This window comes from Corylus avellana, chromosome 8 (assembly GCF_965113065.1).
Source record: "Corylus avellana chromosome 8, dhCorAvel1.hap1.2, whole genome shotgun sequence".
Lineage (NCBI taxonomy): Eukaryota > Viridiplantae > Streptophyta > Magnoliopsida > Fagales > Betulaceae > Corylus > Corylus avellana.
In genome coordinates, this window is record NC_142497.1 from 17,598,345 (window position 1) to 17,616,166 (window position 17,822).

Sequence of the window (17,822 nt, forward strand, 5' to 3'; positions counted from 1 at the left end):
GTGAATATGGTAATCAATGATTCAAGTTGGTGGGTTGATACTGGTGCAACTCGTCACATCTGTGGAGATAGAAATCTCTTCAAAAAATATGAGAAAGTTGGTGATGAGATTGAACTCTACCTGGGAAATTCAACTACCACCAAAGTAGTTGGAAAAGGCACTGTTGAGTTGAAATTTACTTCTAGCAAAATAGTTACTCTTATTGATGTATTTCACGCACTAGAGATTCGAAAGAATCTAGTTTCTGGTGGTCTTTTGTCCAAACATGGCTATAAACTTGTATTTGAATCTGACAAATTTGTCTTGATGAAAAATGGCATGTTTGTGGGCAAAGGATTTGCTATAAATGGAATGTTTAAACTCAATTTAATATAGGAGAATATTTCTGTTTATATTGTTGACTCTTATTCATTATGGCATGCTAGATTAGGACATGTAAATTATAATTCTGTGAATCGAATGGTTAAATTAGGATTGCTGCCTTCTAATTTGCATGATGATAGAGATAAATGTGAAATCTGTGTTAAAACAAAGTTAACTTGAAAACCATTTTCAAGTGTTAATAGATCATCTTCGAATTTACTTGAATTAATACATTCTGATGTATGTGATTTGAGTGGTAAAATTACAAGAGGTGGTAAAATATATTTTATTACTTTTATAGATGATTTGTCTAAATATGCTTATATCTATTTGATTAGAACAAAAGATGAAACTTTAGATATGTTTAAAATTTATAAAGATGAAGTTGAAATTATACTTGGTTGCAAGATTAAATCATTAAGAAGTGATAAAGGTGGAGAATATTTTAATAATGACTTTGACAATTTCTATGAAATTAATGGTATTATTCATGAGAGAATAGCACCTGATACACCACAACAAAATGGTGTAGTGGAAAGAAAAAACAGAACACTCATGAATATGGTAAATGCAATGCTTAACCATTCTGGTTTGCTTGAAAATCTTCGGGGTGAAGCTATTTTTTTCTGCAATTCACATATTAAATAGAGTGCCTTCTAAAAGAAATAATTTTTCTCCCTATAAGTTATGGTTTAAACGTAAACCCAACATAAATTATTTTAAGTTGTGGGGGTGCCTAGCTTATGTTAGGTCGCCTGATTTTAAAAGATCTAAATTAGGACCAAGAACTTCCAAATGTGTTTTTCTCGGTTATTCTTTTCATAGTAAATCTTATTGTTTTCTTGAATTAGATTCTAATGTAATTATTGAATCAAGAGATGCATAATTTTTTGAATCCAATACAATTAAAAACTCTAATTTTTCTGAAGCAAGTACTTCTAATAATGAAAATATTTTTGAAAATATTGTTTCAGAAAATAAAGAAAATTTTGAAATTAGAAAATCCAAAAGAATTAGTGAAGAAAAGAGTTTTGGTCTTGATTTTTGACATATTTTATAGAATGCAACTCTCAAGTGATTGTGAATGAAGTTGGTGTGTGTTACAATATAGAAAATAAACCTTCTAACATTGAAAAAGCTATGAAATCTAGGGATGCCACATTTTGGAAGGAAGCTATTGATGATGAAATGGAGTCCATTATGTTTAATAACACATGGATTCTTGTAGATTTACTTTCCAGTTCTAAACTCATAGGATGTAAATGGATCTTTAAGAAAAAGATGAAATTTGATGGATCCATTGACAAATATAAGGCTAGATTAGTAGCCAAAGGGTTTAGACAATAAAAGGGCATTGATTATTTTGATACATATGCTCCTATGGCTAGGATTTATTCAATAAGAACTTTGATATCTTTGACTTCCATATATAACCTTGAAATCCATCAAATGGATGTGAAAACAGCATTCTTAAATGGTTATTTGGATGAAGAGGTATATATGGAACAACCAGAAGGGTTCATTATTCCAAGACAAGAAAACAAAGTTTGTAAATTAGTCAAGTCATTATATGGTTTAAAACAAGGTCCAAAACAATGGCATGGAAGATTTGATAACGTAGTTATTTCTAATGGTTTTCGTTTGAATGAAGCTGATAAATGTATTTATTTTAAAATGTTCGATAGTAATATTGTCATTATATGTTTGTATGTAGATGACATGCTAATTTTTAGTAAAGCATTTCTTGTATTAAAGATACAAAATATTTTTTATCATCACATTTTGATATGAAAGATATGGGTATAGCAAACACTATACTTGGTATTGAATTACACAAAATAGAAAATGCATATGCCATATCTCAAACTCATTATATTGATAAAGTTTTGAATAAATTTAGTCAGTTGCATGACAAAATTTCTCGTGTTCCTTATAACTCAAGTTTAAAGCTTGGAATAAATAAAAATCGATGTCTATCACAACTAGAATATTCTAGTGTTATTGGAAGTCTGATGTATGCAATGCATTGCACACGTCCAGACATTGCATTTGTCGTGGGCAAATTGAGTAGATACACAAGTTGTCCAAGCATTGAACATTGGAAAGCAATTTCCATAGTGTTGGGTTATTTAAAAGGAACTAAATCATATGCTCTACATTATAGAGGATACCCCTCCGTAATTGAAGGGTATAGTAATGCTAATTGGAATTGTGTTAATGATGGATCTAAATCCACGAGTGGATGGGTTTTTACCCTTGGTGGTGCAGCTATCTCTTGGGGATCCAAGAAACAAACTTGTATAACTCACTCAACTATGGAGTCAGAGTTAGTTGCTTTAGGAGCTGCTGGAAGAGAGGCTGAATGGTTGAGAAATTTTTTGATTGACTTGCCTTTATGGCCAAGTCCCATGCCTCCAATTTCCTTGCATTGTGATAGCCAAGCTACATTATCAAGAGTATATAGTAAGTCCTACAATGGGAAGTCAAGACATATCAGTCTTAGACATAATACTGTGAGACAATTACTGGAAGAAGACATTATCACAGAAGACTATGTAAAATCCTGCACGAACTTAGCAGATCCTTTTACAAAAGGCCTAAGTAAGGATCTGATTCGTAAAACCTCATTTGAGATGGGTCTAAAACCAATTGAATTGATCACTACAAGATGGCAACCCAACCTAGACTTTGGAAAACAAACTCTAGGTTCAATGGGAAAACCAAATCTTGATGGTGATGATGTTAGCACTAAATTAGACAATCTAGAGGAATAATTGATGTTTAGTGCGAGTCCTGTAATGAAAAGGAAAGGTTGAATATAACTCTTAATGAGTTTGCATAAAAGGTGTTTTTTAATCTACAGGAGCACCTAGAAGAACTCTACCTATGTGAGTGTAAAGTCAGGCTGCTTTTGTCGGGGCTTGGTAAGCCACCTAGAGCACTCATGAAGTTAGGATAACGCGCATGGCCATTAATGCGCGGCTGAAAAGAACTATAGAAATTTTAATATGTTGATATGTGTTAATTCTATGGTTTTATCATTAAGTATGATAGTTCAAAGACACTGAGTCTACTATCACACTGATAAAGCTTTGAGAATTATACACTAAGTGAAAGTTCAAACCCTAAGGCCCCGTTTGGTTCGCGGATTAGACCCTTGGATTGGACTAGCTAACACTAGGTATAGCTAGTCCTTTGTTTGGTAACACTCTATTCCTGTGAATAGTCTATTGCCATGGGATTACTAATCCTATACACACAGGGTTAGCTAAGCCACTCAAAAATGAGTGGCTTAGCTAATCCTTTCTTGTGGGATTAAAATTATCGTGTAAATTGCCCACAAAAACCCCACCCTACTAGCACCTACGTCTCTCAAAGAGACTCTGCAAAACGATCTCCATCTCTCAAAGAGCAACAATCTCTCTTCTCTGCGCAAGGTATCTCTCTCCCCCTCTCTTCTCTTCGATTTATCTTCTTTGTTTCTTGGTTATTTCATTCTCTCTCTGTTTCCTGGATTTTTTTTTTCTCTGCAATGTTTCTCAGTTTTTTTTTTCTTCAGTTTTTTTTTTTTTTTTTTGATTCTCTGTATCGTTTCTCTTTGATTTTGTTTAGGGATTTTTTTTTTTTTTATTCTGTTTCTCCATCTCTCTTTCTCTATTCTCAATTTGATTTTTAATTCAGTTATATATATATATACACGCTTGAACGTACACAGGTTATTCATACCTGTTTTGGGTGTATATATATATATATACACACACGCTTGAACGTACACAGGTTCTTCATCCCTGTTTTGGGTATATATATATATATATATATATATATATACACACTTGAACATACACAGGCTCTTCATCGCTGTTTTGGGTATATATATATATACACACACACGCTTGAACACAGGTTATTCATATCTGTTTTGGGTATATATATATATATATATTCATACCTGTTTTGGGTATATATATATATATACGCTTGAACACAGGTTATAAATACCTGTTTTGGGGGTTTTTAGTGTGATTCCCTTGTAGATTATTGGTGTGTATTAATCTTTATGTTGCTATCACTACAATTTGTGCGCGCATGTGGTTTTTTTGTGTCTTTTTGTAATTATAAATGATTGTGGTTTGGAGTTTTTGAATTGCCCTTATTTTTGAACGTGATGACCCTATCTTTAAATTTGACGTATGTTGTTTACAGTTATGGCACGATTAAATTTAGCTGCAAGGAACATGATAAAGAAGAGAAAGAATTTGGTGTTGATGTTTTGGATAGATATGTTCTCGGTTGTTGTTGCTTTCTTTGATTTGTTATGTGTTTTGGTAGAAGACCATATTCGACAGAAATCATTGAGAGCTACATACTTTATTGATTTTTATTCAAGGCAAGGAGATCTTTACCGTTTAATATATGAGGATGATGAAACTTGCCATAACCATTTTAGAATGGATAGAAATGCATTCAGCAATTTATGTAATATGCTTGAAGCAAGAGGTGGATTAAAAGCCACAAAACACATGCTAGTAGATGAGCAAGTTGCAATGTTTTTATACATCTTAGCTCATTACGTAAAAAATAGAATTATAAAACGTCAATTTAGGTGCTCAGGAGAGACAATTAGTAGGCATTTTAAAAGCGTATTACATGCAGTTATACGGTTACACGCAGAGTTTCTTAAGAAACCGGAGCCAGTTCCCGAAAACTCTACAGATGAGAGATGGAAATGGTTTAAGGTATATTATAATGCGCTTTTTGCTAAGTTTATTTTCATCCAACTATGATATTACATACTGATATATATATAAAGAATTGTTTAGGTGCATTAGATGGAACACATATTAGGGTGAGGGTACCTTTAGACGATAAACCTAGATACCGCAACAGAAAGGGAGAGATCACCACAAATGTACTAAGCGTATGCTCACAAGACATGCATTTTATCTACATTTTAGCTGGTTGGGAAGGCTCTGCTGCAGACGGTAGAGTGCTTCGAGATGCAATAAATAGGAGAAATAGATTGATTGTACCTCACGGTAAGGAAAATACCTTTGCCAATTTCATTATTTTAATAATCCTTTGTTGTACTAAAGCCATTTTTTTTTAAAAAAAAAAAAAAAACATATATAGGTTACTACTATCTTGTTGATGCTGGCTACACAAATTGCAAGGGTTTTCTTGCACCATATAGAGGGCAGCGATACCACCTAAATGACTGGAGAGTTGGACATCAACCAACTACAGCTGAAGAATTCTTTAACATGAAACATTCGTCGGCTAGGAATACTATTGAGAGATGTTTTGGGTTGCTTAAATTACGTTGGGCTATTTTAAGGAGTCCATCATTTTATCCAATTAAGATACATAATCAGATTATTATGGCATGTTGTCTTCTGCATAACTACATACGAAGGATGATGCCTATGGATCCATTAGAGGAAGAATTGGACCAACAAGAGCACTCACATACCGGAAATAATAATGATCCAATAACACATATCGAGGCTTCAGATGAATGGAGTGCATTGAGAACAACTATGGCAAATGAAATGTTTAATGCGTGGAGGGGAATTAGGCGAGGCAATTGATATGTAACAATTATTTAAATATGTTATGTGTGGATGGCAATTGACCATGTTAAGATGTACTATATTATGGATCAATTTCTTTTTAATATATTGAAACCTTTCTTTGCATGTTGGCAATTGGTCTTTATTGTTGATGTTAGCCATATTGGTATGCATATTTTCCTTGATAATTATAGTTTTATTACTCTATGTATCATTGTTCATCATTTTTTTTTAGATATGAATTCATCCACATTGGATTCTCAAGATTCTGTTAAAAGGAAATGGGCTCCTGAAGAAGATATCAAACTTGTTCAGGCTTTGGTTGAGCACTACAATGAAGGAAACGATAGGCAAGAGACTAGGCTTCAACCAGGTTATCTTAGAATCTTGGAGGTAAAGCTCTCAAAGACATTACCAAATGCTGGAATCAAAGCAAAACCACACATAGAATCAAGACTGAAAACTTTGAAAAGGGAATTTCAAATAGTCCATGCAATGTTGTGTGGTCCTAATGCAAGTGGATTTGGATGGGACAATGTTAGAAAATGTGTGGTTGCTGAAAATGCTGTGTGGCAAGCGTATGTGCAGGTAAATTTGTATCATGTTGCAATTGATATATTTATAATCTTATTATGTGCATAATATATTAATTGGACATTATCATATTTGATGGTTTTGTAGAGTCATAAAGGGGCAGCTGCTTTTAAAAATAAATCTTTTCCCTTATATGAAGATCTTTGCATTGTCTATGCAAAAGACCATGCTACTGGCAGAGATGCTCAAACACCAATTGACATTTGTGAAGATTTACAAAATGAAAAATCTGATGAAAACAATATGGGCCAAAACGAGAAAGATGGGTTCGAAGAGTTTAATGAAGACGTGTCGTGCACACAGTTGCCCACCAATGGCAATGGAGGAGAAGGACTTTCGGGTCGAAAAAGAAAAAAGCCTAATAAGAGTACCGAAGATAACATCGCCAAAAAATTTCTTGAAATTGGTAACCAGCTTGCGACGAATTTAATTACTGCATCAGAGAATCTTAGCAAGGCAGTTACAGGTTCAGTAGAACGAGAGAGTAGATTAAAAGTTAATGAGGAGCTATCAAAAATAATTGGTCTTAGCAGTAAGGATCGTCTCAAAGCAGCAAGATTGATTGTTTGTCAGCCTGAGATAATGGATCTATTCTTCAGCGTTCCAGATTATGACAAAGAAGAATTGGTGCATGGAATTATTAATGACGCTTGAGGAGTTGCAGAAAATCGACTATTTTTAGTTTGCATGCATGTTTACATTTTTTAATTAAGAACGATTGCTATACCATTTTTTGATGGTTAAGATGTTTAGTGATATATATATTTTTAAGGAAGAACGATTGCTATACCATTTTAATTGAGTTCTTACCAAAATGATATCAAGATGGTTAATGTGCTTTTTGTAATTTTAATTATAAAATATGGTGATATGATGATTATGTAATTTTTTTATATAAATAATTTTAATTTTGTAGCGTAATTTTTTTTTTTTTAAAAAAAAAAAAAACCACATACATGACATAACTAAAAAAAAAAAAATTATAGTAAAGTTGTTTATGTTTCAAAAAAAAGAAAAGAATGAAAGTCCTTAATAATATAAATTATATTTATATTATAAGGGTATTTTAGAAAATAAGATCACAATACGATTCCATTCACCAACATATTGTATTGTACCAAACGAAGGAATAAGATTAAGTAGTCTATTCCAGCGTTACAACCAAACAAAGGAATAAGACTAGCTAATCTATTCCAAGTGGTAGTTAATCCCAGTGGTAGCTAATCCTTTTCCAATGGACTAGATAATCCGCGAACCAAACAAGGCCTAAAGGTACTTTCATTTATGTATCAACATTTTGGAGTAACAACAATTTTATTATTATTATTATTATTATTATTTTAATTTTATTTTCTTGAAATAAGTGGGGGATTGTTGATATTATTTCATGAAACTAAAATTTCGAATTTATTACTATTTCATGATTATTATGAATTTCAAATAAATAACTGATCTCCTATTATCATGTTTTGATAGTTATTTATTTTAAATAAATAACTTTTTATCCTATTATCTTGTTTTGATCGGTTACCACCACTTCATCATTATCTCCTATTATTATGTTATATGAGATCATGTGTTTTCAAGTTTCAACTAATGAAATCATGTGTTTTCAAGTTTTAATTGCTTTTTCAACATTAGATTTTAAAATATATGTAACCGTTATTTTCAATTAAAAAACTGCTTCTGAGATAATATGGAATTATATAGATATATTTTAATTCCCACCAGTTTTATTATTTTTTACAGATAATTTTATTTTCTCTCTTTCCTCTCACCATTATTAATGGCTGTTACAAAATATTTCTATTCTGGATAGGTATTTCTGTTATGGGTAATGTTAAGAGTTTGCAATCTGCACACTACATCGGACAGTATTGTATCCTGAGAATAAGATTGCTCTGATTGTCTAGATTTCACTTACTTCTCATTCTATTTGTATTCTACATTTATTTTTTCCCTACAATTCCCACATCTTTATCTCCAACATTTTCTACAATACATTTCCTGCAACTACCTCTTAATTGAGGTAGTTGTATTCACCGCTTGGGACTCTTAACTGAGTCCTTTTGCCGTTAGTCAACCGCCTTGTGTGGCCCTTGAAAAGACCCAACTTATTTATGATTCATTGAATCATGAATGAAACCATTGTCTATACTTTGTTACTATTACTGTTATCGATTATGTACTGTATTTTATCGTTGTTCGATCCCATGTAACTCGCTTTCTCTTATTTGAATAAAAAATAAAATAATAAAATAAAACTGTACTTAATGCTTTTCTTACCCATTCTTTCATTCATTCTCCCTAAGAAAAGATGATAAAATGAATAAATTTGAGGCAAGCAGTTCCAAACAAGAGAGAGAGAGAGAGAGAAGAGTAAATATCAATTTAAAAGTAATGATCTGAATAATCAGAGTCATAGTACTCGTCCTCTTCGTCTTCTCCCTCATCTTCTTCTTCATCGAAGTCTCTGTCCTGGTCAATCCAAATCTGGTCCTCATCCCAGAGTGGACAAGAACACGTTGCTTGTTTGTTCTTCCACTCAGTTCCACAAGTATAGCAGAACTCGTACCCACATCTGAAACACAATGAAAGCATACGCAGCAATTAATCAATTACAAAATGAAACCATAAATAGAAAACTAAAATTGTTTTAATTAGGCTTCTGCTCCAAGTAGGAAATCACTAATAAATATGCAGACCACAACCTTTAATTGCATGACCCCTCTAATTACCTCTCAATTTGCAATGTCTTCCCAAACATGACCGAAAAATGTTTTTATTTTTTAATCCAAGGGCATAATTGTATTTCTACACAGATGATAAGTGGTAACCTGTGAATATACTAGAGCAACAAGATGATAGTAAAATGTCCAGGAAACCTTATCCCAACTATCAGGAATTGACTACATGAATCCATTGAAGTTATTCAGTTCTATCCACAATCTTTTAATGCATTGAATCGAAGGCCATCAAGCCTTTTTTAATTCTCAATCTACCTTCTTTTCTCGCATTCTTCTGTCCTACTGCCTCTGACTTGGGTCCCCGGTGCACAATGACAAAACTCCCCTTATTAGAATTCTAAGTTAAGATAGAAAATGGTTATCATGATCAAACAACAGCTCAAGATGTGAACCTCCAAGTCAGCCACCGAAATCTGTTTTTACAAGCAACCCTCTTCTCAGGTCTGACCTTATGCTGGTGTAAATAAACACTTAGCATCCTAAAGGTATGTGTTAGTGAATGCTGAGTAAGCTTGGTCACTTGCAATTTAACACCAACCCCACCAAAAAAAAATACCACCTATTTTGCAATGTCTCCCAAACTTCAAAAATATGTATCCTACTAATCTACCACACCCGTTCAATTATCTCATATGCTAGAATTTTCTGTTAAATCATAACAGAAGCAAAAATGACAAAAATGCCTTTTCATGAAATAAAAAATTCAAGAAAAAAAAAATAAATAAATGAAAAAGAAGAAAAACATGACCGAAGACTAGGCCGTGGGTCCGGGTCAGTTCACTGAATTTTTTTTAAGGGCATACTTGTATTTTTCATAAATTATATAGGTAACGAACATTTTACATCACGTGATACATTAACCATCTAAGTTAACAGAAAATTTAACTGGCAAGAAGCTAAATAAAAACGCTTGGTAGTTTTGAAGTTTGGGGGACATTATAAATTGAGTGATACCGTAAGTATAGTTTATACAAGAAAAAAGATCCGAGTTATGTAATTAAGATCATGTCCACTTGGCCTCAAAGCAAGAGGTATGTGACCTTCTAAACTTATACTCCTCTTCCCTCACAAAATTTTGCTACTTACAATGAGTGTAGTCCACAAGCCCAATATTCCTCCAATGGATTAAACGACAAATGAATAAATAGAGAGAGGCTAAATATTAAAAAGAAAAGCTATAATAAGAGCATAGGCTGACAAGGATAAAATGGGCTACCTGCAAGTCATGTGGTAGCAACCTTCAGCAAGTTCAATCATATGGTTGCACTTGACACACTGGCGCCACAGATTTCTTGTTGCAAGAGACTTCAGCTTCACATCTTCTGCAGGGGGATGAGGGTTTAACAGTTTATAAGCATGGCATGTCATGTTACTGTGCCAAGGGACCTTGCAATTGATACAAAAAAGGGCATGACATTTCAGGCATTTCCTGGCTCCAGATCGTTCAACAGCCATAAAATCTTTGGCGTATTCTAAAACATCACTTTTTGACATTAGCGTTGAACATCTTGGATATGGGCAATAAATTCTCTCTGTTGCGGGTATTGAAGCTTCCCTTATGCGTAGCCTCATGATCTCTATTGACTTAGGTGCCAAGAACTTTCTGCAGCTGTCAACAAGAAGCTCTGATTTACAGCCTTCGTGAGGGCATTTGGGCACCATCCCGTGAAGTAACTTCACTTCTACATGCTGTTTCATACATGACAAGCAATACCGGTGCTGGCAGCCATCAACCAAGAACATCTTACTAACATCAGTATCTTCTAAACAAATTACACAAGTCTCATTCACATGCTTGCCACGGCTAGATTCTGCAGGTATGCTAACCTGAGACTCTATGGCTTCTCTTGCAAGTTTAAACACAAATTTAATATCATTTCGTGCCACCAACTTGGGGTTGCAATATATAAATTTTCTCTGAAGAAGTGTCACCTGATTTACTAGCAATGCAACCTTGCGCTGCTTTGGTGGCCATCTCCCACTAACCTGCATTTGTAAAATACAATGTCAGCAATCTCAATCAGAAGGCATATTAAAGTTTAAGATTATGAAACATTTTGAGAATAAAACACAATTATACCATACAAAAGACATTATAGAAAAAACTCTGATCAACAAAAATGTGGTCGGAGTAGTGATTATTATAACATTATTGGACTCATAATCGCAGGCTTGACTTTTGGATTCCCCAGATGTTTTATCTCGCCAACATAAATAACACAATGCCAGATATAATAATTCATAAACCAGCGAGGCAAAGAAGAGAGACTCACAAATTGGTAGAGCGGGTAGTAGTCGCAATAAAAGGTGATCCGCTTCAAATCCAAAGAAAGAGCCGCATTAAGCCCCTCGATCAAAGCTTTGGTATGGGCGCCGATCTTGCTCATTCCGTTGCCCACCAAGGGCTTCCTCACCTCTAATAGTAGATTATCCCTCGGATCGCATATCGCTACGCCTAACCCAGCCAGCAAGGCGTCCTCGCCCCTAACCCTTTCCTCGCTCACCAGCCCCTTGGTGTACAATATGAAAACGTCGTTGTCGTTGTCTTCGTCGTCGTCGTCGTCGTCGTTCTCCTCCACGGCCTTCGAATTCGAGCACCCCTCCCCGGAGCCGAAGGGTTTTTCGTAGTTATCGCCCCACTCAATCCAGTCGTCCTCCGGAATCCTCATAATCTGGCGCGCGACCCTGTCGTCGTGGATCCGACGGTCGAGATCCTCTCTGATTCTGCGCATCTCAGCCGCGCTTACTTCACGATCCTTGATTTCCTGTTCGCACTTCGCGAGCTCATCGGTCAGGTGTGCAGCGAAACCCGAAACGCCGCCTTTTGGAAGCTCGAGAATTGGATTCGAGGACGATGAAGTGGAAGTAGAAGTGGAGGGTTGGACGGCGAGGGAGGCGGCGAGGGCCTCTTCGAGTTGGAGCAGGTAGGCGAGGTCGTGGTCGGACTCGAGGGATTCGGCGGCCATGAGCTCGTGGCGTTGCTCGGAGAGCAGCGAGCGAAAGTCCTCGTGGTCCGGTGAGTCTCCGTAGGTCATCGAAGATTTTGGGGGACGAAATTACGATAAAGGCCAAGTGATTGAGTTGGTGTAGGATTCGAAACTAGGTAGTTGTAATTAGCGCCTTTAGCTCCGTCAGTTTCCAACAAATTACGTATTCGTATCCCTGCGACATTCGAAATAGAAATAGTGAGGACTGTTCATTCAATATGAAAGATTCCGGACTGAGCCTGCATTAATAATAAAATACTATTACAATTAAAAAACATAATAATAAAAATTGACTCTCCTAGTCCTAGTCCAGATGGCCGACAATACAAGGGGAATGGCTCGTACTTATGATGCTAATTTTGGTTGGTCTAATCAGTGGCGGAGCCAGCCTTTTCATATTTAAGGGGCCGTTAAACTAAAAAAAAATTTCTTAATTTTTTTTTGTTTTTCACCGTGTAATGAATTGGTACTTTTTTTTCTATTTTTTCTTCTTTTTCTAATCACTGGTACTTAAATACAATGATGAATTGAGCTTAGAATTGTGTCAAATTCTCCAGTTAAATGTTTAAATTCTAACAACCAATATTCTCAATAGTTAATAACAAAAATATTCAAATTACAAGACCACTTGGATTAGGAATTGAACTAGAGTACTAACCTCAAAAAGTGTGACATGCGTTAAGTTATTTTGCACCTCGTTAATTAACATCATATTTTCATATGTGATGACGCAATTCAGGATCAAACTCCAATAAATTAATATAAAATTCATTGACAATAAACTAATATCAAATTTACATATCAAAACCCCTAATTTAATAAAGTCGAAATTGAGAGAGTATCTGATTGAAGAAATTGAGAGGGACTAAACCAGAGGGAGAAGAGAAAGGGAGAGAAGAAGCCGGAAGCTTGAGAAAGGGAGGAAAAAAAAAACAAAAGAAAGAGAGTGGATGGTGGGAGACAAAGAAATAAAGTAAATATTATAAAACAAAGTGAGTGGTGGGGAAGGAGAAAATAAAAATAAAACAAAAAACAAAAAGGAGAAAGAGGAAGTTGGCAGAGAAGGTGGGAAAAGAAGAAAAATGAGAAAAAGAAAGGAAAAAGAAGGCTGAAGCGCCAGATTTGAGAAGCTAAGGAGTAATGGAGGAGTTTAAAAAATTCCGGGCCTCCATGTGGCTCCGCCACTGGGTCTAACCAAATCTGTTGGCAGCATCCTTCCCTTGTTGCTAACTGGGCAACCCCCAACTACATCTACATGTATATAGACTACAGTATTTTTTAGTGGTGAAAATGGTCAGTAATAAGTGCCAGCTAGTTGCTTTTAAAGGTGGTTAGTAAAAATCGCTAACTGTTTAAGCGGTTTTAGGTTTTTTTAAAATCACACACACACACACTATATATATATATATATATATATATATATATATATATATATATATATATCATTTTTGTGTTTTAAAAATAGGACTGTAAATGAGCAGACACACTCGACAGCTCGCTCGATACCCGCTCGGTTAAGCTCGATCCAAACTCGTGCTTGACACTATACAAGCTCGCTTGTTACTATTAAAACTCGCTCGATTAGCTAGTAATACATATCCGGCTCACTCAATTAAACTCGACGGGGCTCGTGAATTCAACTCGTTTAAGTTGAGATCGCGGGACTCACCCGGCTCGTTAGTTCGACCCATTAGCTTGTTCGCGGATCTTGTGTGTATATGTATATATATATATATATACAAAATATATTATATATTACAAAAAAGAATTATATAAATTTACATACGTACATTAGTAATTAAGTAATATATGTTATATAGGTTATTTAATATTTATATATGTGTATGTATTAATTAACATATTAACTAGTTTGTTCATATACTCACGGAAGGGTTGACTTGGAGGATGAGAGATGGGAACAAAATATGGTCTGATAAATGGACACCCACGACAACTGGTGGTTTTCTTCACTCTCCAGTTTGTATCCTAGCCAGGGATGCCAAGGTGAGTGAGTTGCGGGATAGGGACACCAATTGGTGGAACACAACTTTAGTCCATGAATTGTTTACAGCAAAGGAAGCAAGCCTTATCTACAGCATGGCGGTTTGCCCACATAGAGGGGAGGATCGAATGGTATGGAAATGCAGCAAAACTAGAGAATACACAATTCGTAGCGCATACCATCTTGCCAAGGAAAAATATGAAGTGGATAATGGCAGCTGTTTAGACAGGGACAAAAACAATCCTTTGTGGAAGGCCATATGGAAGATTGGCGGCCCCCCCAACAGTGAAGATGTTCCTTTGGAAGGCCTGGAGTGATATCTTACCCATCAAAGAGAAACTATTCAAGAAGCATATCACACTTGACCCACTTGGCCCAATCTACAATTTGGAGGTCAAAACAACGGGGCACATCCTATGGAGTTTCCCATCTGCCCGTGATATATGGTCCAAATGCACTATCAAGGTGCAAAAGAGCCCCAGTGAAGAAACTGACTTTATGAGTATTCTTGAGCACTTGCTGAAAAGAACCACAACAAAGGAGCTACAACTGGCAGTGATTATTGTACGATAAATATGGCATAGGAGGAATGCCGTAGTATTCGGTGGGAAGTTCACAGGCCCAAAAGCCATACTCCGCTTGGCAGTGGAACAAGTGGAAGATTTCTCCAAGGCTGAAGCGCAACCTGACAATTCACGACTCAAACCAAGGAAGCCTGTCTCTATACCTTGGTAGAAGCCACCTACAAGAGTGGTCAAAGCGAACTGGGACGATTGTGTCAACAAGATTGGGTGGAAGATAGGGATTGGCATTATTATTAGAGACCACGAGGGAGGGGTGATAGCCATGCTATGCAAAACGAAGGGCTATATCCAAGACCCAGCCATGGCGGAAGCGATAGCAACACACCGAGGGGCAAAATTCATTGCTTTGTTCGGTATATGGAGACTCATCTTGGAAGGAGATGCACTCCAGGTTGTCCAAGCTTTTCACACAAAAGGAGGAGGGTGGGGACCGTACGGGCATATAATCTAGGATGCTCAACGTCTGCTGGGACAATTCCAGGAATGCACGGTGGCTCATATACATCAGGAGGCTAACAAGGATGCACACAAACTTGCCAAGCTTGCACTCTCTCTAAGGGAGGATAAAGTCTGGAGAGATGATTTTCCTATTTGTATGCAAGACTATGTATTCATGGATTAAGGCTGATTTTATCAATGAACTTTGGAGTACCTTTTCAAAAAAAAAAAAAAACTAGTTAGTTCATAAACGAGCATATTATCTAGTTAATTGATATATATTAAGTAAATATAATTAACTATAGGTTACTCAATATTTATATGTATGTTGTTATATATTAGTATTAACATAGTAACTAGTAACTAGTTAGTTAATAATTAAAAGACAGCATTTTCTTGTGGTCTCTCGCTTCCACCAGCACCACCTTAGGACGGTGTTTCAAGTATCAACATAATTATCTCTCTCGTTAGGGTTTCTCTCTCGATTTCTAGAGATTTTCGAAACTGCTAGTGGGGAGTGTTTGTCTCCAACCAGTTCCGGGACGAGGAGGTTGATCGTGAATCTAGTGGGAGCATCAATAGAACCAATGGCAGAAGGTTTTTCGCTTACAAAAGGGGAACATATAGGGATTTCGATCACCGAAGATGACATTGCGGAGGTCAAGGAACATGGAGCCAATTGCCTGATAGGAAAGCTCTGGACAGAGAAGAAGATCAACAACGAGGCTTTCAAAACAGTTGTTCCACAATTACCTACCTAAATTAATAGGCAAATAACTAGATGTTTTACCCACAAGTGCACGAGGTCAACATAGTAGCATAGTGTGCAAATACGGGGTCATTCCCACGAGGATTGTTGAATCTTGTCTAAATGAAATTCCCAAAGTAAAATAAAACAAAGATTGGATTTGAATTGATAATGATAAAAAGGTAGGGCTTTGATATCCACCACTAATTATATTAAGCTAATATATCAATATGCCAATGTTTTGATCAAGTTATGTCTATCTAATGTTTGTCAAGCTAAGGGCATGGGTGTATATTCCTTAAGCTATAGATTTCCCTAAGCAACGAGTTAGGCATGGGTGTATACTCTAACTCGTTTCTTTCCTAAAGGATTTAGCATGGTACATACTAAGTTGTTCTTTAGAAAATCATATGTTTTATGGAAATCGACAAACACACGAGGTCTAGGGCATGGGTGTATGCTCCCGGTTTCCCATGTTGATTAACTCAAGAATCCGGTGTGGATATCTTTTGTTACTTATGTTAAACCCAAGACTCGGTCATCCAAATTGATTTAACTAACTAGTCCATATCACATGCACATGTTGATCAGGCACACACATATGAGGAATTCATGAAACTAGGTATTAATCAAGTTAGATATCATAACAAGATCATCACAAAGGTGCCAATATTGAATATTAACAAAACATAACTAGGTCTTCAATCTAGCCCTACTAATTAAATTAGTTACACATAAAGTTGATGTTAAACATCTTCATAGAATAAAAGAAAAGAAATGAAAAGAATACACCCGAAACTCAAACTTGAAGAGCTCCTATTCTTCTCCTTACAAAGCATACCTATTCTAGAAGCTTAAGGGTCTATTTATAGGCTTTAGAAGTACTTAACAAACTAGTAAACCTAGGAATTTCGTAAGGTTTCAAAACCTATTACAATTGGGAGTTGGAAAACCCTAATATGGAAAGAAAGACACTCTAGCCGCCACTTGATATGTCTTTTGTGCACGGGTGCGATCGATCCCAACCCGTGTGCGCTCGATCGCAGGTCTGCGATCGAGCCTCTTCTGTTCTGCGCTCGAACGCTGATTGCCTGCTTCATGCTGTGTCTTCTCTAGTACTGCGCTCGATCGCAGGGAACCTGGGATCGATCGCAGTGTCAGGGGCTCCCATTTTTCCCATCTTCTCTCTTTGAGCCCAAATCTTCCAGATTTTCTTAATTTTCTTCCAAAAGCCTACAAAAGTGTGGAAAACACAAAAATGAATTAAAATGACCTAATTAACTAAAACCAAAGGATTAATACATGTAAGTTAAGGGCTTAAAATATGAATATTTTAGCACTTAACACACCCCCAAACTTACATATTGCTAGTCCCTTAGCAATACACGACTGAAAACAAAATGGAAAAATAGAAAACAAAAAGATAAATCCATCTTTCGTGGGATGTACGATTACATTTAGCATATGCAACAAGCCTTTTAAACCCCTAGGAATTCCCTAGTGGACGAGTAAAGTCTCATGAGGGTTTTCCAGAAATGTTACCACAAACATCATGCAAGAGTTCATGTTATTCCAAAAATTAAAGCATCACTTCAAGATTATGATTTTTATTCATAAGCAAACTTAAAAAGATGAACTCCATCTTCACAATGAATTGAAATCACAAAATTGAATTACTTACAAACGACATGCTAAAACATCACAAGTTTGAAAACAGTGTAAAGTGAATTAGCACAAAATTATGAGACTTCCAAATCTTTCCAACATGTAATGTCTCAATATCTCAAAT

The 17,822-nt window shown here is 35.7% G+C and overlaps 2 protein-coding genes across 2 annotated transcripts; one reads left to right on the forward strand and one right to left on the reverse strand.

Annotated features, from left to right (window-relative positions):
• The first annotated feature begins 6,170 nt into the window (after positions 1 to 6,170).
• Positions 6,171 to 7,181, forward strand: LOC148584215 (uncharacterized). The gene is made up of 2 exons (XM_088518801.1): positions 6,171 to 6,521; positions 6,615 to 7,181. The coding sequence occupies exons 1-2, from the start codon at positions 6,171 to 6,173 to the stop codon at positions 7,179 to 7,181; spliced, it is 918 nt and encodes a 305-aa protein (XP_088374927.1).
• Positions 7,182 to 8,792: 1,611 nt separating this feature from the next.
• On the reverse strand, positions 8,793 to 12,403 carry LOC132164147 (E3 ubiquitin-protein ligase RSL1). The gene is made up of 3 exons (XM_059574579.2): positions 11,548 to 12,403; positions 10,491 to 11,260; positions 8,793 to 9,108 (listed from the first exon to the last, which is right to left on the reverse strand). Exons 1-3 carry the CDS (start codon positions 12,307 to 12,309, stop codon positions 8,919 to 8,921), a joined length of 1,722 nt encoding a protein of 573 aa, XP_059430562.2. The 5' UTR covers positions 12,310 to 12,403; the 3' UTR covers positions 8,793 to 8,918.
• Positions 12,404 to 17,822: the final 5,419 nt, after the last annotated feature.

Coding starts and splice junctions, on each gene's coding strand:
- LOC148584215 (XM_088518801.1), top strand. CDS start 6,171: ATGAATTCATCCACATTGGATTCTCAAGATTCTGTTAAAAGGAAATGG. Junction 6,522..6,614: donor TGTGGCAAGCGTATGTGCAG/GTAAATTTGTAT, acceptor ATGGTTTTGTAG/AGTCATAAAGGGGCAGCTGC.
- LOC132164147 (XM_059574579.2), bottom strand. CDS start 12,309: ATGACCTACGGAGACTCACCGGACCACGAGGACTTTCGCTCGCTGCTC. Junction 11,261..11,547: donor ACTACCCGCTCTACCAATTT/GTGAGTCTCTCT, acceptor TTACAAATGCAG/GTTAGTGGGAGATGGCCACC. Junction 9,109..10,490: donor TGCTACCACATGACTTGCAG/GTAGCCCATTTT, acceptor ATTGTGTTTCAG/ATGTGGGTACGAGTTCTGCT.